General features: G+C 46.7%; 1 protein-coding gene across 6 annotated transcripts in view; it reads left to right on the top strand.

Moving 5' to 3' along the window:
• Window positions 1-26,959, top strand: part of myo3b (myosin IIIB) — a 756,411-nt gene that overhangs the window by 121,421 nt on the left and 608,031 nt on the right. For all 6 annotated transcript variants that reach the window (XM_068035378.1, XM_068035376.1, XM_068035375.1 and 3 more), the window contains exon 7: window positions 9,202-9,347. In XM_068035378.1, coding sequence (XP_067891479.1) covers window positions 9,202-9,347 — 146 coding nt within the window. The remainder of the gene's footprint in view (window positions 1-9,201; window positions 9,348-26,959) is intronic.

Genomic DNA, 26,959 nt, shown 5'->3' with positions numbered 1-26,959 from the left:
CGCAGTTACATTATTATTTCCCACAATGTGGATAATCTTTGTGATAAGGTTGCAATAGTAAACTCCATCAGAATAGTCTAGCATTCTGGTTTTTGAATTCTTCCACAAAGTGGGGTTATGATCAATATATACCAGTGTTTCTCTGTAGCCGTGGCGGACATAGACCTCAAAATGCTTCAGAGCTAGTAATAAGCCGAGGATTACTTTTTCCACTATTGAATAGTTTTTTTGGTGTCGATTTAGTTTTTTGGAAAAGTATCCCACTGGCCTTTCTGCGCCTGATTCATTGTCTTGTAATAGCACTGCACCGACTCCCAGGTCACTAGCATCAATCGCTACCTTGAAGGGCTTACTAAAATTTGGAGCAGCCTATCCTGGATAATTAATCAAAATGGCTTTCAGCCCCTCAAAAGATGCTTGGCACTCCCTTGACTACACTACCTTGGTTTTCTTTTTTTGTGGCAAATCTGTCAGTGGAGCAGCTATAGTACTAAGATTTGGTACAAACTTGCAGTAGAAATGGCACATCCCCAAAAAACCTCATGATTTCTTACTTAGTCCTAGGGATGGGGAACTCCACCAATGCTTGTACTTCCATTATTCTTGGCAACACTTGTCCTTTCCCTACTATATGCCTGAGGTAGGTTCCCCTCACTTTTGCAAATTCACTTTTAGGAAGGTTTATCACTAAATCAGCCGATTGTAATTTTCTAAACAGAGCTGCTAGTTGTTCCAAGTGGTCCTTCCAAGCATCACTGTATACTAGCACATCATCAAGGTAAACCACACAGTTAGGAACACTGGCTACCATGGTTCATTAGTCTCTGAAAAGTGGCTGTGGCATTTTTTAGCCCAAATTGCATCACTCAGCATTGGAAAAGACTATCTGGTGTGACAAAGGCTGACATTTCTTTAGCTCAGGGTGTTACAGGAACCTGCCAGTAACACTTTAACAAATCTATTTTTGTAAGAAATGTGGCACTGTCCACTCTGTCAATAAAGTCTTTCAAGCGAGGAATTGAGTAGGAACCTGCCTTTGTTACTGCATTAACCTTTCTGCAGTCTATACAGAGTCTAGTTGAACTGTCAGGTTTTGGCATTAACACCACTTGGGACCTCCAGCTGCTTTGACTGGATTCAGTTAGGTGGTTTTCGAACATGTATTGGATTTCTGCTTTTACCTGGGCCTGTTTCTCTGGACTTAAGCGATAAGGATGCTGCTTTATTGGAAAGAATTCCCCTACTACCACATCATGTATGGCTAAGGTTGTACATCCTGGCTTGTCCCTACAGACTCCTTTACATGCTTTGAGTAGCCTTGTTAAGTCTTCTTGCTGTTCTGCATCTAAATATGAAAGCATAGTGGCCAATCTCCTTAACAATCCAGTATTAGCTAACCAGAAGTAGGAGGTTCAATTTGAGAATTGTCTAGGTCTCCTTCTGCCTCACCTCACTATCCCTTTCATCCTTCACTGTCCCTACTACATGACATACCTGTGCTTGCTTATCCTCCTCCTTGCAATGATATTGTTTCAACATATTGATATGATACAGCTGATTTTTTTTACCGGCGATCTGGGATGTCAATCAAATTATTTACTTTACCAATTCTTTTGACCATTTTATATGGGCCACTGAGCCGTGCTGTCAGCGGTTCTGAAGAAGGGTCACTGACCTGAAACGTTAACTCCGCTTCTCTCTCCACAGATGTTTCCAGACCTGCTGAGTATTTCCAGCATTTCTTGTTTTTATTTCAGATTTCCAGCATCCGCAGTATTTTGCTTCTATTTCAGCGGTTCACCCTGTTAAGGCAGTAATACCAACACCTCAACCCTTGCTTGAAATCTTCGGGTCTTGGCATTGTTGGGACCAACGCAGGAGGAGTGCAGTCTCACTTCTCCAAAGGTCACAACATATATTTAAATTTTTCCACTTACTGAAACCATCAATCATGTACTCTATTTTTCCCCCGTAATAAAGCACACCAACCAGGTTTCTTTAATAAACAACTAAATTATCCATTTATTATAAACCAAGTCTTAACCAATAATGAAGTACAACATACACACAAATGGGAATATTAAAGCCCCTTATTTTATCCTAGCACTCGCGCGCACACATACATACACAAGTGGTTAACCGGGGAAAAAAAGGATTTTTGTTTACAGCTGTTGCAAAGAAATAGAAGGGAAAAAAACATTTAGACTGAAAAGAAGGTATGGAAGTCCTTTGTTTTGGCGAGGTGCCCCAAAGGCGAATAGGCGGCTGTCAATGGAATCTTCCTAGAATGATTCTTTGCAGGTGATATTGATGATTAGTTTGGGTAGGCTTCCAAAAGATGCAGCACAGAATGCTCCAGTCAGGCTTTACAGCAGGTAGCAGCAACAAGGATTTTTCTTAGGTCTTATAGCAGCGACGTAACAGTGAAGGTTTCTTCAAATACAGGGGGAAACAGTACAACTTGATGCAGAAATTATTTAAAGATGCAGGGATTCTTCAAAGAGAGAAATATATGAGCTGTCTTCTCCTGGCAGGCACAAAGTAACTCCTTCCTTCTGTTTTCACCCAAACCAACTAACTTTAACAGTTCAAAATGAAATCAACTTCCAGAAACAAGTCCCATGACAACCCTAAATCCTGGCCTGTCATTCCCTTGCAAACATCCTTTCAGAGTCACAAGCACAAGCCTCTGCTGGGTTATTTGCAAATAGATGCTTTCCAGTAAGACATGTCCACCAGCCAACCTTCTGTTGACCTTCCCTTTTGTTTTTTAAAACACAAAGTTCAGCAATCTCCATATGACTCAATTTCCAGAATTCAACTATAAGTTCTTTAAGATATGTTTTATGAAAGAAACAAGCAATCTTGTAACAGCATGCTTGTCTGCCCATTTCTTCATGGATGTTTGGGAAGTTTTTAGGTGTTCCTGAGCGACTTTGCAGGCTCTTATGAGCCATTCCCGAAACACAGATACATAACCTAACACAGAAGATTCGTCCCTCTGTTCTTAAAAATCTTGCTTTAATTAGTGTTAGAGGATCTCTTATCTCATGCCCATAAACTAATTCAAAAGGACTAAAACCGGTAGACTCATTAAGTGAATCCCTAGTGGCAAACAAAATAAATTTTAGTCCTTTATCCCAAGCGTGGGGATATTCATGACAGTGTTGTGGGACAACTCAATCACCACACGAGACTCAAGTACAGGTAAATGATCATTTATTCGAGCATATGCAAAGTGAGTCCACCTCAGGCAGTCCTAGATAGTGTTATGATTTACACACAAGGATATAAACTTATATATTGCTTTTCTCTAGTAATATGGTTGAACAACGGATAATTGATCATGCACTCCAATGAATACACTGTTCTTAGACTTTACCTGTGTCCGCTCCAGATGTCTCTAGCCTGGATCCATTATCTCTTTGTTTTACACTAAACAACATTCCACAGTATGTGGATTGTGAAGTCTGTACAGTTCCCAGCTATCAACCTTTACTCCCTAATCTTGCCTTTGCCCTAACAGCTTGTCTGTCTTTTTCCCATCCTGACTTAACTATATTCTGCTGAGCTGCCTTTCTAATTCACATGTCTAAATAACCCCTTCAACAGTATGCCCTGATTAGCGTTTTGAGGGTCTGATGGTATCTGTCTAAAGCCCCTTGTGTCTGTGGGTGGTATGCCGAAGACTTTAACTGTGTTATACCCAAATTACCCATAACTTCCTGAAGAACTGAGTTAACCTCTCTGCCACTACCTTAGCAGAAATTGTTCTCAAGGGGATGGCATCTGGGAACCGAATAGCCATATCAATGATGGTGATTATATATTGGTGTCCCGCTTTTGTTTTCGATAAAGGTCCTACACAGTCTACCAATACCCTACTAAATGGTTCCCCAATAACTGGTTTGGGGATTAGAGATGCTCTTTTTATGACAGTTTGCAGTTTTCCCACAATCTGACATGTATGGCACGTTTTACAAGACTGTACCACGTCCTTGGAAAGACCTGGCTAGTAAAAAAGTGGACCTATACGTGATTGGGTCTTCTGGTTCCCCACGTGTCCTGCTATAGAAATATCATGGGCTATCCTTAATATTTCCCGGCAATACTTCGGCGATACCATTATCTGGTGAACTACTGTCCATTCTTTATCTGCAGGTCTGCGAAGAGGTCTCCACGTCCTTATCAGAATCCCATTTTTAATATAGTGCTCTGAAATTTATACTCATGCCGTTGAAATTGACGGCGGGCGAAAACAATGGCAGTCTATCACATAGCCACCGCGATGTTCAGCGCGGCGGTTCATTCAAATAGCCAGGGCGGACCACCCCCCGATGGCGTGAGGGGGCGGGCTGTCCGTCCCCGCCAATTGCATCAGCTGCCTGTGCGCAGGTGCCGATGCCATTTTTAAAGGGCTTCGAGCCCGACCATTTCATTTCAATTTTTAAAGCTACATTGTTGTAAAAAAAATTAAATAAATTTATTTTGCCCCTCTCCCACCCGCCAATAACCAAAGAATTAATTACTTGGTCTCTTTCCCCCCCACCCCGCAACAAAACACTTACCTTGTCCAGCTGACCTTCCCCGCTCCCACCCCCACAAGGTGCATAAACTTTACACTAGTGTAGGTAGGTGGTAGGGGAATATAGGGACAGGTGGGGATGTGGTAGGAATATGGGATTAGTGTAGGATTAGTATAAATGGGTGGTTGATGGTCGGCACAGACTCAGTGGGCCGAAGGGCCTGTTTCAGTGCTGTATCTCTAAATAAAAAATAAATAAATATAACCCTGCCCACCATCCCCTTCACCAGTTATATGACTTTGACCCTGCTTCCCCATCTTCTGCACTGAGAAACTTACCTGCTCGCCCCTCCCCACCAGTGTTCCGCCTCGGTCTACAGACGGGGATCCAAAGGCGGGGAGTGCTGGCCACTGGCACAAATATTGCTGCAGAACAGACGGCAGGAGCAAACCGGTAATTAATTTGTTTATTTTAATAAATTTAAATACTTAAATTGGACTTCTGTCGCTGAGTGGCGGATGGGGCTGCCGCACATCCTCTCTGCTGCTGGCAATGTCAGACCGGGCCTTCCCAGCATCGAGGTCTGTGGTGGGCCACTCTAGGAGGCATTTTCAGGCCCCTCCCCCCCCCCCCCCCCACTGTCCCCGCCTCCCCACGCCTTGACTCCCGACATTGGGATGTCTGTAAAATTCAGCCCAGTGCCCGTCTGGAACTCCCTTTGCTTCATCTTCAGTTCAAGTCAATTGTGCCACTTTATTTAACTCTGGATCGGCTTGCTGAGCCTTGATCAGAGAAGATTTATTAAACTTTTCCTTTGGATTATCCAAATCCCCGAAGTAAGTTTCAGATATTTGGCCATCTGTTTGTGGTGCCAATTTTACCTCCGACAATGGAACTTGTTTAGCCATTGCTCGGGTCACTACACATGAAGGAAATATTCCTGGAAACGTTTCCTGCAACTGTTCTATCTCTTTGACTTCACTTGGTCTTTCCGTGACTACTGGAGAAGCTACATCGTTCCGGCCAAATTATTCCCCAGGAGTAGGTCAACTCTGTCTGCAAGCAAACTATGGACACCTCCTACAGTTACCATTCCAGACAATAGGTCATACTCTAGCTACACCTGATACAAAAGTACGGGTATATATCCCCGCCGATACCATTCATTAAAACCTTGGCATTCAGTGCGCTGTCTGGTGGAAAGATTATGCCTTTCCCCAGCAAAAGAGTTTGGGTGGCTCCTGTATCCCTAAGCATAACTATAGGTTTACCTGGCTCACTTGAGGGATAAGGAGTTACTTTTCCTTTTGATAAGAATTCCCTGTAACTCTCAGGTATTCTGTTCATGTCCCCCGCACTCATTTTGATCTTTCTGATCTGTCATACTCTCGGTCAGGGCCCATTTCTCTGCATAGGCTTTATGTACTCCAATAAGACCCATGGGCTTACCCCGCAACTTGCAGCATTCTGCACGCAGGTAACCCACCTTGTGGCAATGGTAACACTTAGGCTTGCGGACCTCACTTCCACCCTCAGCATCTTGCTTTCTGACCTAAGGAGGAGTTCCTTTTCCCAGCTGTCCCTCTTGTCCTCGGCTACTTGCCTTCCTTTCACCCTCCCACCTTCTATCCTTCTTGGGTTTTTGGGGGTGACGGACAAAGGGTTTGGGCTTATAAACAAGCTCGTAATCATCAGCGATTTCTGCTGCCTGTCTGGCTGTTGAAACTTTCTGGTTCTTTACATGGGTTCTTACTAATGGAAGGAGTGAATTTTTAAATTCTTCCAGGAGACTTAGTTTCCTAAGGTTCTCAAACATGGTCTCTACCTTAGTGCCCACATCCAACGATCAAATTTAATTTGCTTTACCCTCTCAATTTCTATATAAGTCTGCCTAGATGGTCAGTGGAGGTTCTGAAATTTCTGCCAATGAGCTTCAGGGGACAAGCAGAGAGAATAGAATTTTTTGCCATCTCATAATCTGCAGAAGTCTCCTCAGAAATCATAGCATAAACTTCATGAGCTCTGCCCATCAACCTGCTTTGCATAAGCAGTGTCCAGTTTTCCTTCGGCCACTTCATCTGTCTGGCTATATTTTCAAAAGAAATGAAAAATGCCTCTGCATCCCTTTCCTCAAACTTTGGGAGGGCTTGCACAAATTTAAACAGCTCTCTACTGGGTCCTGGAATGGAGTCAGATCTTTCCTCACCAGAACTTTCACTGGAGTCCAGACCACCCCTTTGTCTTAGTCCCATCCTTTTAATTCGAATTCTCTTCCTTCTCTTTCACTTTCTCTTTAAAATTCTAGTTCAAGTTTTTTCATTGTCAAATATCTTTCCTGGTTTTCTCTTTGAATTTCAAGCTAATTTTAGCTAATTCAACTGCACGACCATCTGGTTCGCCTTTTTCTTCTTCCAATTGCAAATGCTGTGCTATTTCTTCACTTATTTCTGCTTTCTTAGCCCCTGGTTTTAACTCTACCCCCAATTTTGCTGCCAATGCGATTAGCTTAACCTTGGTTAAATTTCTCAAATCGCTCAGGGATAAGTCCTCCTTCCCCAGAAAGGTCGTAGCAACTGAAAAATCCATTCCGCTAATGTAAACTTTACTCTACTCTAATGCACAAGAACTTTTTTTTTTACTTTTCCTCTTTTCAATTACTGTTACCCCACTTTCAATTGCACATTGTCAGCATTGGGCTATCCCGCACAGAGCCCCCAATTATATATTACGACTGAGGTGGGAGGAGTGCACTGTCTTTTCTAGTTCCACAGGTCACAACATATATTTAAATGTTTACCTAGTTACCAATGTGTTCAATTAAACACTCTACTCTTTATCCCAGAACAAAATGCACCAACCAGGTTTCTTTAATAAACAACAAAATTACTTGTTTATTATAAAACAAGACTTAATCAGTAATGAAGCAAAGCATTAACACACAGATTGAAATATGAACGTTCCCTTTTCACCTTAGCCTGTCACACACACACAGGTTAACCGAAAAATAAAGACATTTTCTCTTTAGAGCTCTGTTACAAAAAAAGACTAAAAATTGGCCAAATACTTGCTAATTCTTCAAGAAAAAAGGAGATGTAGAAAGATGTCAGTTGTCTCTTTATTCTGGCGGCCCAAATACACATAGACGGCTGTCACTGGGATCTTCCTAGAACAGTTCTTTTCGGGCAACGTTGAAGATCAGTTTGGTAGACTTTCCAGGAGAAATGCAGCAACAGGGGTTTCTGTCAGGCCTTTCAGGAGGAATGCACTATCAATTTCTCTATTTCTTACACTCGCATCTAAGAGCTCAGAGAGATGGAAAAGCTGGCAGGCTTTTCAAAGAAGTGGAAAAGGCTGAGCTAAGGTTTTGTCCTTGGCAGGTTGAGTTTTAAACTCCATTCAAAACACTATCCACACCCCAGTGGACTGTCCAAAGCGAAACCAAAAATAATATCCCAAGAATCAAGCCTCCTGACTCCTATAAATCCCCCCCTGGGTACTTAAATGAAGACAGGCGAGTTCCAGTTAGGGTTGTTTACAAGCCAAGTCCAAAAGACCTTCCAATGACCTTTTTTTAAAAAAAAATCACAAAGTCCAGCATCTATGGAATCCTTTTCAGTTTTAGAACCCAAGTACTCAAAAAAAAAATTAATAAAAAATAGAAGCACTTTCGTAACAATACCCAATCCAGAGAAGCAAAATCCTTACATTCTAAAGGACAGTAGGGTATTTAAGTAGAACTCATCACTTACAAAATTATAGATCAAAAGCTTCATTTTGTGAAACTTGAATCCTAATTTTACACTGATGTTGATGTGTTATAAGCATGTAGATGTGACGCAAACATGTACAATCACAGTACATTTTCTGTTTATCAGAAAAATGCTCCCAATTTTTCCAGAGCTTAGTATTGGGCAGAAAAATTACTTTGAAAGATTGTATAAATGCTTTCAGAGAAGCAGAAAAGTGCTTGTTGTGTTAATTTTGAGCAAGCAAGTAGAGTAATTAGTTGGATTTATTTTACCAATGGCGAATGTTGGCAAATTTGCCGAGAGATAATGGAGTCCCTCCCACTTGACTATAATAGTTTTACATGTTCCAGAGGAAGATACTTGCATGTTCCCATTTATTCCTGTCAGCAAAAGTTCTAGATTGGAAGAACTTTGAAGCATTGGTGGTTAAAAATAGCTGAGCAGAATATATAGAGATTTGATATTCAGTGAAATAAGTGGATCCAGTCTGCTTCATTTGAATGTGAACAATGCATGAAGCTCTTTGGAAATACCCTTAACTATTAATAATGGTGATGAATTTACTATAGCTTTATTTTAGAATATTTTTTAATTGCATAATTTGATAATGTTAGAGAAAAAATGTTATATGGCTTATGTCAATGATTATTATATGCTGCAAACAATGTTGGTGTTGTCTAAAGAGTTTTACAGAGTGAATACTAATCATCAGTTTTTATATTTTGTGTATTTGGTATTTGCCAGCATAATAATTAATGTTGTACTCCTAGGTAAATTGCACTGACCTATAGCATAGAGTTGTAATATAAATCTGACTTTGCTTCCTTCAAATATGTAATGAAGCACAAAATGCTGGCATGTGCGAATCTAACTACTAGTAGGATTATAAATAAAGTTGTGAAATTTAAAATATTATTAATTAACAGGTCATTGCTTGTGAACAACAATTTGACTACTCATACGATACCCGATGTGATGTATGGTCATTAGGTATTACAGCAATTGAGCTTGGTGATGGTGAACCACCTTTGTCTGATCTGCATCCTGTGAAAGCACTCTTTAAGATTCCAAGGTATGTCACTAGATGGCTCTCTTGGCTTACTTCTATTTGATAATTACTAACTATTACAATCCTATGCAAAAAGTATGAAAAATTGTACCAATTATGAGATCAGAAAAAGGTTTTCAATGCCAACAATTTTACAATATGAAAATCTGGAAGATCATTGTTAGAAATATGCAAATAATAAGATGAAGTCAAATATCTTCCATATGTTGTGTTTTTAAGCTATTTTTGTTAAATGAGGTATTGCCAATTAATTGCACATTAACTCTTCAGTTACTGAATATTGGGTGTATCTGGTAGAACACGAACACACACACACACACACACACGCTCTTCCTATTTAAGGGGGATCTAGGTTTGAATTCTTCACAGTGACTGTTGTGCTAATATAATCTTCCCGACTGTGCAAGTTTCAGAAGCTCTCAATCAGTCCATTAAACAGAACAGTTTGCAGTCGTGTTTTGGTACATTTCTGAGAGGAACAAAAGCTTTTTGATCAATCCTACTCCATAGATGCACAGCTTTTGATCTCCAGATAGATTGCCAGTCAGAGGTCCAGACTTGAGCTAGTCCAGCCCCCTGTTCTTTGTCTGAAGAAAGAAACATGGTCCAGGTGGCAACATTGACAATCCAATGGAAGGAAGAGGAGAGGAAGTAATGAGCCAAAAAATTAATACAAAAAAGGCAGTTTACCAAAATGAAAGGAAAAGATCATTATGGTGAAAGAATTTAATTCATTAACTGAGTCTGAATGATGGGCAGGTTCATGGAAATTGGTATACTGGTTTTGTTCAGATGAAATACTTGTAGATCAAAATTATGCAGCTTATGTTGAAAATGTATTACTCTCGATTTTCTGAGCACTTTCTAGTCAGTTCATTTTTTTTAGGTATGCAAATTCTATGCAGAATAAAAGTTTTTTTTTAAATAACAACAGGACGTGCATTATAAAAAAAACAATCTCTGCAAGAAGTAATTCTAGACTTCAATAATAACATGTATTTATATAGCGCATTTAATGTAGTAAAATGTCCAAGGTGTTTAATCAACTTAATTCGAAGGATACATTTTTGGCAATGAAATTCTTTTTGTATTTATTATCCTCTTTAAATTTAAACAGTAACATGCCAACAAGCTTGTTTTTTTTTAATCACATCTGTGTTGCCCACAGACATTCATTCTCAGAATTGTAAGTGAGAAAACAATCAAAATACTAATATGTATCTTCCATTTCATCCAGCTGTGTATCCAATTTTTATTAAATTGTGAAGAGCACTTTGTAAAATTCTCTGTTCAGAAATATTGCAGATAAAATGGGAAAGGTGGGGAAGGGATTAGGATGAGTTATTTTCCAGAACTAGAATTAAGTTTTTTTTTTCAATCATTTATTTATTTCAATGAATTTTCACTCCACTTATAATATAATGTGATTGACAATTGAGCAACTAAGTGGCAATTAATTTTGCATCCCTTTTTAAGGGAATAGATGATTGATAAAGCATGAAAAACTGACTGCCATGGATTGTTTCTTGCCAGAGCCCAAATCATTGCATATCAGAAATAATTTGTTCTTATTGCCTTTTTCCTCCTTATAGCTATTTACTGCTGATGAGAATTTAAAAGCCATAATAATACAAGCCTTGACCTTTTTATCTCCACCATCAGACAGTTATTATCACAGGCCCTTTTGGTTACAATTTGCATTTCTGATTAGCTCCTATTCATATTTAGATTAGGGTGGCAAGATCACTGCATAACAATGTTATCTCCATCCACCGTACCCAGAACCTAGAAATGAACATGACAGAGTGTGAGAAAATTGATATTCAGTAGTATTTTATCTTGTTTTTTCTACATTTATGTAAAACAGGGCATGAGAATTATAGGTAGAGAAGAGAATGCAGATTTGCAATTATTGACAAATTCTGTTAAATGAAATTCCAAATTACTACAAAAAACTGTTCATATTTTGAGCTGTTTCTAGAGCACAAAGATGATAGGGCTTCAGGTGAAAGAAATCAATTTCAAATGTATGTGCATCTGTATTTAGTTGTGTTATATATTTTGATCAAGTTTTGTTTCAGCTAAACTGAAGGATTGTTGAGGAGCTGATAGATATTGAAAACATTTTTAGTTAATCCTTTTAAAAATCAGTTTGCAAACAGAAACTGGTTACCCATATTGGGCCAGACATTAATGTTTTGTTTCTCCATGTGGCACAATGTCTCCCTTATTAAAATGGATTCTTGGATGCTACCCATAAATCTCCTGAATAGGGCCCTCCAATACCTGCAGATGGAGATAAATCATACTGAGAAAACACTGAACCATGAAATGATTCTGTTAACATGTCATCTGTCTGGAATATATTTTCAGATCTCCAACAGAAGGGGCTGAATTATGAAAGGATGGTGGTCCAGCATAGTTGGTGATTTGGGATTTAATACCTTGAACTTTTCCCCATCTGTTTACAATGCTTGATTTTCTTCTTTTGATATAAAAGATGGCATCTAAGAGCGGTTGATGGCATTATGTTGAAAATATTCTGAAGTGAAATACTTTAGTACGTTTACTTATATATGTGAGATAACATTATTAGATAAAAATTCTTAGTGTTTGAAGCACACTTCATCCTAGAAATATACACATTTGTGAAATTGTATATTAATATCACAGGAAAGTCACGCTTCATAAAAAAAATCCATACTATGCATGAGAAACTGCGTTTTTACAGTGTGGTATATAACTGACATCTGTGAAACTCTATTAGCATATTTAGTATTTAGAATGCAACTTTTTTTTTAACAAATTTTCTGGACCAGCAGATGTAGTCAAAGTATTGATCCATAGAAATTATAGTTTGCAATATTAATACATTGTCTGATAGTCCTTTGTTTACTATTTTAATCCATTCATTTTAAATGAGTTAAAGCTACTGTTAAAATTATAAAGAAAGATCACATGAATGTAAGCATTCTTATGCTAATTTTTCAGTCATTTCTAAACTCTCATGCTACTTGTGAGATATATAGTGTAAGAAATGCAGTGGAACACAATTTTGCTTCATGTGTAATTTTGATTTGGAAAATCACTTTCACGGTTGCATTTTTAGTGGGTTCCTGTTATTGGTAGATGGTACTAATATGTATTACATCGTAAATAGACTTTTGCTTATTATTTTTGTTCAACAAAGCAGTATAAAAATTGGAGCATTAGTTGTGTATGCACTATGTGATTCATAACTTGATATATGGGACTGAATTTTATCTGGCCAGCAGGAGCGGGATTGGAAGCGTGTGCGGGGTGGGGATGGTGCCGAAAGATCGGGAGGGGATGCGCTTGCCTGGACGTTGTGGCGTCAGTTCTGGACTTTGTCAGTGGCAGGAAAAATCCAAGGCGGCATTGCTGCTATGATGCAGCATGACTTCAATTTAAATTGCTGAGCGGCACTTAATATGTATTTGCAAGGACCTCACTCGGATTTTATGAAAGGTTTCGAATTTAATTAATGGTGCACAGGGATAACATGCCTTTTGATCCCCACCTAGTTAAAGGTGGCAGTACGGAGTCGAAGCCTTGGAGCTGCACATGGAAAGCAGCCATGACGAGCATTGGATGAATGCGGGAAGGGATCAGGGGAGAGTGGCGGCCATTGCCCGACAGTGGTGCAGCCCTCACGGCAAGGGTGGGCGCTGAAGGGCATTAGCCTGTATTCAGAGGGGAGTGGCAAGTGGAAGTTTCCAAAGGCAAAGCCTTCTCTCCAGGGACAGCACACCGGAAAGGGAGCGACCAGCTGGCTGGGTCTCATACTGTCTTTGTGGACCCCTGCACTGCACAGCAGAGGCTCAGAGGGAGACAGGGCTAGGCAGCAGCTGGGCAAGCTGGTGAAGATCGACTAGGGGAGCGACAGCAGCTGGCCATGCCAAGAAGAGCCTATCCATGCAGAGAGTGTACTGTATTCGCCTCAACTACCTCCAAATGTTGGAGCAGCAGTGTCAGCGAAGACTGCACCTCTAAAGGGAGGCTGTCACTGACTTATGTGCCATGCTGCAGGATGAACTATGACCTGTGGGCTCTGGTGGACATCCAATGCCTGTGGGCCTTAAAATTAACTTTTCCGCCTCCGAATTTTTCCAGGGATTCACAGGGGAGATGTTTGTCATCTCCAAGAGCAGCAGACCACTGCATCACGGAGGTGACCATTGCCTTGTTCAAGAGGGCCAGCTTGGTGCTGTGCAGTACCAGACCGACCTGACAGTCAGTCAGAGATGACCATTGACTTCGGAGCCATCACTGGATTCTGCCCAGGTGCAAGGTGTCAATATTACATGCATGAGGCCATCAAGACTCCCAAGGAGCAGCCAGTGGCCTTCATCAACAGGAAGGACTTCCATTCTATCAATCTACAATACTCTGTGACTACTGAAAGCATTTCCTGCAGGTGTGTGCCCACTTCCCGGGAAGCGGCCACGCCGCCTAGATACTTCGGCACTCCCAGGTGCCACAGCTTTTCTGGTCACCTGCTCACCTTCAGGGATGCATTCTCGAGGACAAAGATTACCAATTAAATACATGACTACTCACACCTGTGAGGAACCCTCGCATTGCAACAGAGGACATCTGCTATGGGTCCACTCGAGCGACCATTGAGCAGGCCATTGGGCTTCTGAAGATGGGATTCCAGTGCCTCGATTGATCTGGTGGAGCCCTCCAGCGTACCCCAGCGAGTGTTTTGCGTATCATGGTGGTCTGCTGTGCTTTGAGGTAATCCCACAGCTGCTGATCTCCTCTGTGATCTCCATCCAGGTTTGCTTCATTAGGTGGGAAGCTGTCTTCTTGCTGTCCCTTGGGAAGAGGAGCCTGCAGGAGAATCTGCAGCGAGACGTTGCTAAACCGTGGGACTACCCAGTTTCTTCCGCCTGACAGAGCCCTCTTGGCTCCCGGTCAGCTCCTGATGTTAGGAGGTCATGGCCAGCAGCACAGGGTCTCCAGGCAGGGAGAGTCAGCAGCGCAAAAGCAAACCAACATCAAATTCACCAAGTGAAGCAGCAGTTGAAGCTGGGCTGGCAGCACTTTAAATATGGCACCAGCAGCTGCTTTCGTCTCAGCTGATGATATTGACACCTGCCCCTGTCCTCCAATGGGACAGGCCACATGCCTCCTGCAGGGTTAATAAGCAATGTCATAGTAAAAGATCCACTGGGAAATAGTGATCATAATACCAATGAATTTCATGTTAAGTTTGAAAGTGACACATTTCAATCACAAACAAGAATCTTAAACTTAAACAAAGCCAATTACAAAGATATGAGATGAGAACTGGCTAAGGTTAATTGGTAAATAGACTGGAAGGTATGGTGGTAAATGAGCTGTGGGAAACGTTTAAAGAAACAATTCAAAGGGTTCAACCAAAGTACATTCCGTTCAAAAACAAAAACGCGTCCAGAAAGACCCATCCGTGTTAAGGAGAGTAATAGACGAAAAGAAGAGGCTGACAATGTTGGAAAAAATAGTTGCAAGTCTGAGGATTGGAAGTGTTTTAGAAACCAGCAAAGGGCCACAAAAAAGTTGATATAAAGGGTAAAAATAAAATATGGGAGTAAACTAGCCAGCAATATAAAAACAGATCGTAAGAGCTTTTATAAGTACATAAAAAGGAAGAGAGTAGCTAAAGTAGACGTTGGTCCCGAGAGGCAGAGACAGGAGAAATCATCATGGGGAATGAGGAAATGGTAGAGACATTGAACAAATATTTTGTATCTGTCTTCACAGTAGAAGACACAAGTTCCATACCAGAAATAGACAGTGACCTAGGGGCTATAAAGAGTGAGGAAATTAAGGATATTGATATTAAGAAAAAGTATTGGAGAAACTTGAGGGACTAAAATCTGACAAGTCCCCTGGACTTGATGGCCTACATCCTAGGGTTCTAAAAGAGATAGCTGCAGGGATAGTGGATGCGCTGGCTATGATTTTCCACAATTCCTTAGATTGAGGAATGGTCCTGTCAGATTGGAAATTGGCAAATGTTACACCGCTTTTCAAGAAAAGAGGTAGAGAGAAAACTAGGAACTACAAGCCAGTTAGCCTAATATCAGCCGTTGGGAAGATACTGCAAACTATTATTGAGAAAGTCTTAACATTGCACCTGGAAAAGCATAGTATGATTAGAACAAGTCAGCATGGTTTTACTAAAAGGAGATCCTGTTTGACAAATTTATTAGAGTTTTTTGAGGATGTATCTGGTAGGGTAGAAAAAAGGGAACCAGTAGATGGAGTATTTTCAAAAGGCATTCAATAAGGTGCCACATAAAAGATTAATAGGCAAGATAAGGGCTCATGGTGTTGGGGGTAATATATTAGCATGGATAGAGGATTGGTTAACAGGCATGAAGCAACAAGTGGGCATAAATGGGGCATTTTCAAGTTGGTAGGCAGTAGGATGCCACAAGGATCAGTGCTGGGGCCTCAGCTATTTACACTCTATATTAGTGACTTGGATGAAGAGACAGAGAGAAATGTATCTAAGTTTGCTGATGATACAAAGCTCGGTGGAAAGGTAAGCTGCAGAGGGGATATAGAGAGACTTCAAAGCGATATAGACGAGTTAAGTGGGCAACAAGATGGCAAGTGGAGTATAATGTAGGGAAGTGTGAAGTTGTTCACTTTGGTCGTGAAAATAGAAAAGCGGAATTTTCTTTAAAGATGTGAAACTGTTAAGTGTTGTCCAGAGAGACATGGGTGTACTCGTACAAGGAATGCACAAAGTTAACATACAGTTACAGCAGGCTATTAGGAAGGCAAATGGCATGTTGACATTTATTGCAAGGGGATTGGAGTATAGGAATAATGAAGTCTTACTAAAATTGGACAGGACTTTGATGAGCCCACACCTGGAATACTGTGTGCAGTTTTGGTCTCCACATTTAAGAAAGGATATACTTGCACTGGAGGCTGTGCAGCAAAGATTTACTAAATTGGTCCCTGGGATGAGGGGGTTGTCCTATGATGAAAGGCTGGGTAAATTGGGTCTATATTCGATGGAGTTTAGAAGAATGAGAGCGATCTAATTGAGACATACAAGATTCTGAAAGGGCTTGATAGGGTAGAAGCTGAGAAATTGTTCCCACAGGTCAGGGAATCTACAACACGGGAGCAAAGTCTCAGGATAAGGGGTCAATCATTCAGGACTGAGATGAGGAGAAATTACTTCACTCAAAGGGTTGTGAATCTTTGGAATTCTCTACCCCAGAGGGTTGTGGATGCTCCATCAGTGAATACATTTAAGGCTGGGATAGATAGATCTTTGGTCTCTCAGGGAATCAAGGGATATGGGGAGTGGGCAGAAAGTGGAATTGAAACCCAAGATCAACCATGATTGTATTGAATGGCGGAGCAGGCTCAATGGGCCATATGGTTTACTTCTGCTCCTATTCCTTGTGTTCTTGTGCATTCAAATGGATCAGCCGCTGCATGATTGCGGTCAGCAGGCCACACACATGACGTGCGGTGACAGCGCCCGCATCCATTGCTGCCAGCGGGACCTGTGATGGGCTGTGATAAAATTCAGCCTGTACTGTGCAGCTTTAGATATTCTGGCACAAAAGGCATCAACTACAAAAACCCTGGAACAATATTCTTGAACTGCACTCTATTATTTGTCTTTTGCAGCCATAAGAGATACATGGTTACATGGTAACCAAGGTTGGGAAATAAATATTTCAGGGTACACAACATTTCAAAAGGACAGGCAGAATGGAAAAGGAGCCTTGAGAGTAAAGGATGACATAAGGACAGTTGTTGGGAAGGATTTTGGCTCAGAAGACAGGAAATAGAATCAGTATGGGTGGAGATTAGGAATAACAAATGTCAGAAAATGTTGGTGGAAGTAGTTTCTAGGTCCCACAAACAATGATACTGTTGGATAGAGCATTAAGCAAGAAATAATTGGAGCTTGTAACATAGGCAATGTAATAATTGTATCTTCAAATAAACTGGACTAATCAAATTGGCATAGATAGTCTGTAAGATGAGTTTGTAGAATGTTTTCATGGAAGTTTCCTGGAACAATACATTGTGGAACCAACTAGGGATGAAGCTATTCTTGAACTAGTATTGTGCAATGAGGTAAGTTTAATTAGTAGCCTCATAGTAAAAGATGCTCTGGGGAAAAAGGGCAGGGATAGGCACCAACATGTTGTACCATGGACATTTGCAAAAATTATTGACTCAGCCACGGACATAGGGGCAGTTCATTTGTATATAAAGTGTACAGCCATTCTAAAGCCATCAAAACACTGTCCGATTTAAAATGCATTTCTCCCTATTTAGTGAGATAACTGGCATTGTTCTTGCTCGCACAAGTAGTCAGTGTCTGCTCTCTCTCTCCCCCTCTTCCTCTCTCTTTCTCTCCCCCTCTTCCTCACTCTTTCACTCCCCCTCTTCCTCTCTCTTTCTCTCCCCCTCTTCCTCTCTCTTTCTCTCCCCCTCTTCCTCTCTCTTTCTCTCCCCCTCTCTCCCCCTCTTCCTCTCTCTTTCTCTCCCCCTCTTCCTCTCTCTTTCTCTCCCCCTCTTCCTCTCTCTTTCTCTCCCCCTCTTCCTCTCTCTTTCTCTCCCCCCCTTTCTCTCTCTCCCCCCCTTTCTCTCTCTCTCCCCCTCTTTCTCTCTCTCTCCCCCTCTTTCTCTCTCCCCCTCTTTCTCTCTCCCCCTCTTTCTCTCTCCCCCTCTTTCTCTCTCCCCTCTTTCTCTCTCCCCCGTCTTTCTCTCTCCCCCGTCTTTCTCTCTCCCCCGTCTTTCTCTCTCCCCCTTTCTGTGTCTCTCCCTCTTTCTCTCTCTCTTCCCTCTCTCTCTCTTCCCTCTTTCTCTCTCTCTCTCTCGTCCCTCTTTCTCTCTCTCTCTCTCTCTCCTCTTTTTCTCTCTCTCTCTCCCCCTCTTCCTCTCTCTTTCTCCCCCCTCTTCCTCTCTCTTTCTCTCCCCCTCTCTCTCTCTCCCCTTTTTCGCTCTCTCTGCCCATTTCTCTCTCTCTCTGCCCCTTTCTCTCCTTTCTCTCTCCCCCTCTCCCTCCCCCCTTCTTTCTCTCCCCCCTTCCTCGCTCCCCGCTCTTCTCTCCCCCCTTCTTTCTCTCCCCCCTTCTTTCTCTCTCTCCCTCTCTCCCCCTTCCTTCTCTCTCCCCCTTCCCTCTCTCTCCCCCTTCCCTCTCCCCCCTTTTTCTCAATCCCCTTCTTTTTCTCTCCCCGCACTTTCTCTCCCCGCACTTTCTCTCTCCCCTCTTTCTCTCTCCCCCCCCTCATTCTCTCTCCCCCCTCGTTCTCTCTCCCCCCTCGTTCTCTCTCCCCCCTCGTTCTCTCTCCCCCCTCGTTCTCTCTCCCCCCTCGTTCTCTCTCCCCTCTCTTTCTCTCTCCCCTCTCTCTCTCCCTCCCCTCTCTCTCTCCCCTCTCTCTCTCCCCTCTTTCTCTCTCTCTCCCCCTCTTCCCCTCTCTGTCTCTCTCTCTCCCCCTCTTTCTCTCTCCCCCTCTTTCTCTCGCCCCCTCTTTCTTTCTCCCCCTCTTTCTCTCGCCCCCTCTTCCTCTCTCTTTCTCTCCCCGTCATTCCCTCTCTCTCCCCCTCTTTCTCTCTCTCTCCCCCTTTCTCTCCTTTCTCTCTCCCCCTCTCTTTCCCCCCTTCTTTCTCTCTCCCCCTCTTTCTCTCTCCCTATTTCTCTCTCTCTATCCCCCCTCTTCCTCTTTCTCTCTCTCTCCCCCTCTTCCTCTCATTTCTCTTCCTCTCATTTCTCTCCCTCTCATTTCTCTCCCTCTCATTTCTCTCCCTCTCATTTCTCTCGCTCGCGCCCCCTCTTTCTCTCGCGCCCCCTCTTTCTCTCGCGCCCCCTCTTTCTCTCGCGCCCCCTCTTTCTCTCGCGCCCCCTCTTTCTCTCGCGCCCCCTCTTTCTCTCGCGCCCCCTCTTTCTCTCGCGCCCCCTCTTTCTCTCGCGCCCCCTCATTCTCTCGCGCCCCCTCTTTCTCTCGCGGCCCCTCTTTCTCTCGCGCCCCCTCTTTCTCTCGCGCCCCCTCTTTCTCTCGCGCCCCCTCTTTCTCTCGCGCCCCCTCTTTCTCTCGCGCCCCCTCTTTCTCTCGCGCCCCCTCTTTCTCTCGCGCCCCTTCTTTCTCGCGCCCCTTCTTTCTCGCGCCCCTTCTTTCTCGCGCCCCTTCTTTCTCGCGCCCCTTCTTTCTCGCGCCCCCTCTTTCTCGCGCCCCCTCTTTCTCGCGCCCCCTCTTTCTCGCGCCCCCTCTTTCTCGCGCCCCCTCTTTCTCGCGCCCCCTCTTTCTCGCGCCCCCTCTTTCTCGCGCCCCCTCTTTCTCGCGCCCCCTCTTTCTCGCGCCCCCTCTTTCTCGCGCCCCCTCTTTCTCGCGCCCCCTCTCTCTCTCGCCCCCTTTCTCTCTCTCGCCCCCTTTCTCTCTCTCGCCCCCTTTCTCTCTCTCGCCCCCTTTCTCTCTCTCTCCCCCTTTCTCTCTCTCTCCCCCCCTTTCTCTCTCTTTCCCCCCTTTCTCTCTTTCCCCCCCTTTCTCTCTCCCCCCTTTCTCTCTCTCTCCCCCTTTCTCTCTCTCTCCCCCTTTCTCTCTCTCTCCCCCCTTTCTCTCTCTCTCCCCCCTTTCTCTCTCACTCACCTCTTTCTCTCTCTCTCTCCCCCTCTTCCTCTCTCTTTCTCCCCCCTTTCTCTCCTTTATCTCTCTCTCACCCTCTCTCTCCCCCCTTCTTTATCTCTCCCCCTCTTTCTCATCCCCCCCCTTCCTTGCTCCCCCTTCTTTCTCTCTCCCCCACTTTCTCCCCCCTTTCGCTCCCCCTTCTTTCTCTCTCTCCCCTTCTTTCTCTCTTCCCCCTCTCTCCCCCCTTTCTTCCCCCCTTTCTTCCCCCTTTCTCTCCCCGTCTTTCCCTCTCTCTCCCCCTCTTTCTCTCTCTTTCCCCCCTTTCTCTCCTTTCTCTCTCCCCCTCCCTCTCCCCCCTTCTTTCTCTCTCCCCCTCTTTCTCTCTCCCTATTTCTCTCTCTCTATCCCCCCTCTTCCTCTTTCTCTCTCTCTCCTCTTCCTCTCATTTCTCCCTCTCATTTCTCTTCCTCTCATTTCTCTTCCTCTCATTTCTCTCCCTCTCATTTCTCTCCCTCTCATTTCTCTCCCTCGCGCCCCTTCTTTCTCTCGCGCCCCTTCTTTCTCTCGCGCCCCATCTTTCTCTCGCGCCCCATCTTTCTCTCGCGCCCCCTCTTTCTCTCGCGCCCCCTCTTTCTCTCGCGCCCCCTCTTTCTCTCGCGCCCCCTCTTTCTCTCGCGCCCCCTCTTTCTCTCGCGCCCCCTCTTTCTCTCGCGCCCCCTCTTTCTCTCGCGCCCCCTCTTTCTCTCGCGCCCCCTCTTTCTCTCGCGCCCCCTCTTTCTCTCGCGCCCCCTCTTTCTCTCGCGCCCCCTCTTTCTCTCGCGCCCCTTCTTTCTCTCGCCCCTTCTTTCTCTCGCCCCTTCTTTCTCTCGCCCCTTCTTTCTCTCGCCCCTTCTTTCTCTCGCCCCCTCTTTCTCTCGCCCCCTCTTTCTCTCTCTCCCCCTTTCTCTCGCCCCTTCTTTCTCTCGCCCCCTCTTTCTCTCTCTTCCCCCTTTCTCTCTCTCTTCCCCCTTTCTCTCTCTCTCCCCCCTTTCTCTCTCTCTCCCCCCCTCTCTCTCTCTCTCTCTCTCTCTCTCTCTCTCTCTCTCTCTCACCTCTTTCTCTCTCTCTCTCCCCCTCTTCCTCTCTCTTTCTCCCCCCTTTCTCTCCTTTATCTCTCTCTCCCCATCTCTCTCCCCCCTTCTTTCTCTCTCCCCTCTTTCTCATCCCCCCCTTCCTTGATCCCCACTCTTTCTTCTCTTCCCCCTTCTTTCTCTCTCTCCCTCTCTCCCCCTTCTTTCTCTCTCCCCCACTTTCGCTCCCCCTTCTTTCTCTCTCTCCCTCTCTCCCCTTCTTTCTCTCTTCCCCCTCTCTCCCCCCTTTCTTCCCCCCCTTTCCCTCCTCCCTTTCTCTCTCCCCCCTTTCTCTCTCCCCCCTTTCCCTTTCTCTCTCCCCCCTTTCCCTTTCTCTCTCCCCCCTTTCCCTCTCTCTCTCCCCCCTTTCCCTCTCTCTCTTCCCCCTTTCTCTCTCTCTCTTCCCCCTTTCTCTCTCTCTCTTCCCCCTTTCTCTCTCTCTCTTCCCCCTTTCTCTCTCTCTTCCCCCCCCTCTCTCTTCCCTCTCCCCCTCTCTCTCTCTCTCCCCCTCTCTCTCTCTCTCTCACCCGCTCTCTCTCTCTCTCCCCCTTTCTCTCTTTTCTCTCTCCCCCTCTCTCTCCCCCTCTCTCCCCCTCTCTCTCCCCCTCTTTCTCTCCCCCTCTTTCTCTCCCCCTTTCTCATCCCCCCTTCCTTGCTCCCTGCTCTTTCTCTCTCTCTCCCCGCTCTTTCTCTCTCTCTCCCCGCTCTTTCTCTCTCTCTCCCCGCTCTTTCTCTCTCTCTCCCCGCTCTTTCTCTCTCTCTCCCCGCTCTTTCTCTCTCTCTCCCCGCTCTTTCTCTCTCTCTCCCCGCTCTTTCTCTCTCTCTCCCCGCTCTTTCTCTCTCTCTCCCCGCTCTTTCTCTCTCTCTCCCCCTCTTTCTCTCTCTCTCCCCCTCTTTCTCTCTCTCTCCCCCTCTTTCTCTCTCTCTCCCCCTCTTTCTCTCTCTCTCCCCCTCTTTCTCTCCCCCTCTCTCTCCCCCTCTTTCTCTCCCCCTCTCTCTCCCCCTCTCTCTCCCCCTCTCTCTCCCCCTCTCTCTCCCCCTCTCTCTCCCCCTCTCTCTCCCCCTCTCTCTCCCCCTCTCTCTCCCCCTCTCTCTCCCCCTCTCTCTCCCCCTCTCTCTCCCCCTCTCTCTCCCCCTCTCTCTCCCCCTCTCTCTCCCCCTCTTTCTCTCCCCCCTTTCTCATCCCCCCTTCCTTGCTCCCCGCTCTTTTCTCTCTTCCCCCCTTCTTTCTCTCTCCCCCCCTTTTGCTACCCCTTCTTTCTTTCTCTCCCTCTCTCCCCCTTCTTTCTCTCTTCCCCCCCCTTTTGCTCCCCCTTCTTTCTCTCTCTCCCTTGCTCCCCTTCTTTCTCTCTCCCCCTCTCTCCCCTCTTTCTTCCCCTCTTTCTTCCCCTCTTTCTTCCCCTCTTTCTTCCCCTCTTTCTTCCCCTCTTTCTTCCCCCCTTTCTCTCCCCCCTTTCTCTCCCCCCTTTCTCTCCTCCCTTTCTCTCCTCCCTTTCTCTCACCCCCTTTCTCTCACCCCCTTTCTCTCACCCCCTTTCTCTCACCCCCTTTCTCTCACCCCCTTTCTCTCTTCCCCCCCTTTCTCTCTTCCCCCCCTTTCTCTCTTCCCCCCCTTTCTCTCTTCCCCCCCTTTCTCTCTTCCCCCTTTCTCTCTTCCCCCTTTCTCTCTTCCCCCCCTTTCTCTCTTCCCCCCCTTCTCTCTTCCACCCCCTTTCTCTCTCCCCCCTTTCTCTCTCTCTCCCCCTATCTCACTCTCTCCCCTCTCTCTCTCTCTCGCCCCCCTTTCTCTCCTTTCTCTCTCCCCCTCTCCCCCCTTCTTTCTCTCTCCCCCTCTTTGTTTCTCCCCCCTCTCTCTCTCCTCCTCTTTCTCTCTCATTCTCTCCCCCTCTTTCTCTCTCCCCTCTTTCTCTCTCTCTCCCCTCTTTCTCTCTCGCTCCCCCTCTTCCTCTCATTTCTCTCCCTCTCATTTCTCTCCCTCTCCCCCCTCTTTCTCTCTCCCCCTCTTTCTCTCTCCCCCTCTTTCTCTCTCCCCCCCTCTCTCTCTCTCCCCCCCTCTCTTTCTCTCCCCCCCTCTCTCTCTCGCCCCCTTTCTCTCTCTCCCCCTTTCTCTCTCTCTCCCCCTTTCTCTCCCCCCTTTCTCTCTCTCCCCCCTTTCTCTCTCTCTCTCTCTCCCCCTTTCACTCTCTCTCCCCCTCTTTCTGTCCCCCTTTCTCTCTCTCCCCCCTTTCTCTCTCTCTCTCTCTCCCCCCTTTCACTCTCTCTCTCCCCCTCTTCCTCTCTCTCGCTCTCCCCCCTTCCTCTCTCACTCTCTCCCCCTCTTTCTCTCTCTCTCCCCCTCTTTCTGTCCCCCTTTCTCATCCCCCCTTCCTTGCTCCCCACTCTTTCTTCCCCCTTCTTTCTCTCTCCCCCACTTTCTCCCCCCCTTTCGTTCCCCACTCTTTCTCTCTCTCCCCCTCTCCCCTTCTTTCTCTCCCCTTCTTTCTCTCCCCTTCTTTCTCTCCCCCCCTTTCTCTCCCCCCCCCCCCTTTCTCTCTCCCCCCCTTTCTCTCTCCCCCCCCTTTCTCTCTCCCCCCCTTTCTCTCTCCCCCCCTTTCTCTCCCCCCTTTCTCTCCCCCCTTTCTCTCCCCCCTTTCTCTCCCCCCTTTCTCTCCCCCCTTTCTCTCCCCCCCTTCTCTCTCCCCCCTTTCTCTCTCCCCCCCTTTCTCTCTCCCCCCCCTTTCTCTCCCCCCCTTTCTCTCCCCCCCCTTTCTCTCCCCCCCTTTCTCTCCCCCCCTTTCTCTCCCCCCCTCTTTCTCTCCCCCCCTTTCTCTCCCCCCCTCTTTCTCTCCCCCCCTCTTTCTCTCCCCCCCTCTTTCTCTCCCCCCCTCTTTCTCTCCCCCCCTCTTTCTCTCCCCCCCTCTTTCTCTCCCCCCCACTTTCTCTCCCCCCCTCTTTCTCTCGCCCCCTCTTTCTCTCGCCCCCTCTTTCTCTCGCCCCCTTTCTCTCTCTCGCCCCCTTTCTCTCTCTCGCCCCCTTTCTCTCTCTCGCCCCCTTTCTCTCTCTCGCCCCCTTTCTCTCTCTCGCCCCCTTTCTCTCTCTCTCCCCCCCTTTCTCTCTCTTTCCCCCCTTTCTCTCTTTCCCCCCCTTTCTCTCTCTCTCCCCCCTTTCTCTCTCTCTCTCTCTCTCTCTCACTCACCTCTTTCTCTCTCTCTCTTCCCCCCTTTCTCTCTCTCTCCCCCTTTCTCTCTCTCTCCCCCTTTCTCTCTCTCTCCCCCCTTTCTCTCTCTCTCCCCCCTTTCTCTCTCACTCACCTCTTTCTCTCTCTCTCTCCCCCTCTTCCTCTCTCTTTCTCCCCCCTTTCTCTCCTTTATCTCTCTCTCACCCTCTCTCTCCCCCCTTCTTTATCTCTCCCCCTCTTTCTCATCCCCCCCCCTTCCTTGCTCCCCCTTCTTTCTCTCTCCCCCACTTTCTCCCCCCTTTCGCTCCCCCTTCTTTCTCTCTCTCCCCTTCTTTCTCTCTTCCCCCTCTCTCCCCCCTTTCTTCCCCCCTTTCTTCCCCCTTTCTCTCCCCGTCTTTCCCTCTCTCTCCCCCTCTTTCTCTCTCTTTCCCCCCTTTCTCTCCTTTCTCTCTCCCCCTCCCTCTCCCCCCTTCTTTCTCTCTCCCCCTCTTTCTCTCTCCCTATTTCTCTCTCTCTATCCCCCCTCTTCCTCTTTCTCTCTCTCTCCTCTTCCTCTCATTTCTCCCTCTCATTTCTCTTCCTCTCATTTCTCTTCCTCTCATTTCTCACCCTCTCATTTCTCTCCCTCGCGCCCCTTCTTTCTCTCGCGCCCCTTCTTTCTCTCGCGCCCCATCTTTCTCTCGCGCCCGATCTTTCTCTCGCGCCCCCTCTTTCTCTCGTGCCCCCTCTTTCTCTCGCGCCCCCTCTTTCTCTCGCGCCCCCTCTTTCTCTCGCGCCCCCTCTTTCTCGCGCGCCCCCTCTTTCTCGCGCGCCCCCTCTTTCTCGCGCGCCCCCTCTTTCTCGCGCGCCCCCTCTTTCTCGCGCGCCCCCTCTTTCTCTCGCCCCTTCTTTCTCTCGCCCCTTCTTTCTCTCGCCCCTTCTTTCTCTCGCCCCCTCTTTCTCTCTCTCCCCCTTTCTCTCGCCCCTTCTTTCTCTCGCCCCCTCTTTCTCTCTCTCCCCCTTTCTCTCGCCCCTTCTTTCTCTCGCCCCCTCTTTCTCTCTCTTCCCCCTTTCTCTCTCTCTTCCCCCTTTCTCTCTCTCTCCCCCCTTTCTCTCTCTCTCCCCCCCCCTCTCTCTCTCTCTCTCTCTCTCTCTCTCTCACCTCTTTCTCTCTCTCTCTCCCCCTCTTCCTCTCTCTTTCTCCCCCCTTTCTCTCCTTTATCTCTCTCTCCCCATCTCTCTCCCCCCTTCTTTCTCTCTCCCCTCTTTCTCATCCCCCCCTTCCTTGATCCCCACTCTTTCTTCTCTTCCCCCCTTCTATCTCTCTCTCCCTCTCTCCCCCTTCTTTCTCTCTTCCCCCTCTCTCCCCCCTTTCTTCCCCCCCTTTCCCTCCTCCCTTTCTCTCTCCCCCCTTTCTTCCCCCCCTTTCCCTCCTCCCTTTCTCTCTCCCCCCTTTCTCTCTCCCCCCTTTCCCTTTCTCTCTCCCCCCTTTCCCTTTCTCTCTCCCCCCTTTCCCTTTCTCTCTCCCCCCTTTCCCTTTCTCTCTCCCCCCTTTCCCTCTCTCTCTCCCCCCTTTCCCTCTCTCTCTTCCCCCTTTCTCTCTCTCTCTTCCCCCTTTCTCTCTCTCTTCCCCCTTTCTCTCTCTCTTCCCCCCCCTCTCTCTCTCTCCCCCTCTCTCTCTCTCTCTCACCCGCTCTCTCTCTCTCTCCCCCTTTCTCTCTTTTCTCTCTCCCCCTCTCTCTCCCCCTCTCTCCCCCTCTCTCTCCCCCTCTTTCTCTCCCCCTCTTTCTCTCCCCCTTTCTCATCCCCCCTTCCTTGCTCCCCGCTCTTTCTCTCTCTCTCCCCGCTCTTTCTCTCTCTCTCCCCGCTCTTTCTCTCTCTCTCCCCGCTCTTTCTCTCTCTCTCCCCGCTCTTTCTCTCTCTCTCCCCGCTCTTTCTCTCTCTCTCCCCGCTCTTTCTCTCTCTCTCCCCCTCTTTCTCTCTCTCTCCCCCTCTTTCTCTCTCTCTCCCCCTCTTTCTCTCTCTCTCCCCCTCTTTCTCTCCCCCTCTCTCTCCCCCTCTTTCTCTCCCCCTCTCTCTCCCCCTCTTTCTCTCCCCCTCTCTCTCCCCCTCTTTCTCTCCCCCTCTCTCTCCCCCTCTCTCTCCCCCTCTCTCTCCCCCTCTCTCTCCCCCTCTCTCTCCCCCTCTCTCTCCCCCTCTCTCTCCCCCTCTCTCTCTCCCCCCTTTCTCATCCCCCCTTCCTTGCTCCCCGCTCTTTTCTCTCTTCCCCCCTTCTTTCTCTCTCCCCCCCTTTTGCTACCCCTTCTTTCTTTCTCTCCCTCTCTCCCCCTTCTTTCTCTCTTCCCCCCCCTTTTGCTCCCCCTTCTTTCTCTCTCTCCCTTGCTCCCCTTCTTTCTCTCTCCCCCTCTCTCCCCTCTTTCTTCCCCTCTTTCTTCCCCTCTTTCTTCCCCCCTTTCTCTCCCCCCTTTCTCTCCCCCCTTTCTCTCCCCCCTTTCTCTCCCCCCTTTCTCTCCCCCCTTTCTCTCCTCCCTTTCTCTCCTCCCTTTCTCTCCTCCCTTTCTCTCACCCCCTTTCTCTCACCCCCTTTCTCTCACCCCCTTTCTCTCACCCCCTTTCTCTCACCCCCTTTCTCTCACCCCCTTTCTCTCACCCCCTTTCTCTCTTCCCCCCCTTTCTCTCTTCCCCCCCTTTCTCTCTTCCCCCCTTTCTCTCTTCCCCCCCTTCTCTCTTCCACCCCCTTTCTCTCTCCCC

This window comes from Heterodontus francisci, chromosome 7 (assembly GCF_036365525.1).
Source record: "Heterodontus francisci isolate sHetFra1 chromosome 7, sHetFra1.hap1, whole genome shotgun sequence".
Lineage (NCBI taxonomy): Eukaryota > Metazoa > Chordata > Chondrichthyes > Heterodontiformes > Heterodontidae > Heterodontus > Heterodontus francisci.
This window is presented reverse-complemented; position numbering and strand designations above follow the sequence as displayed.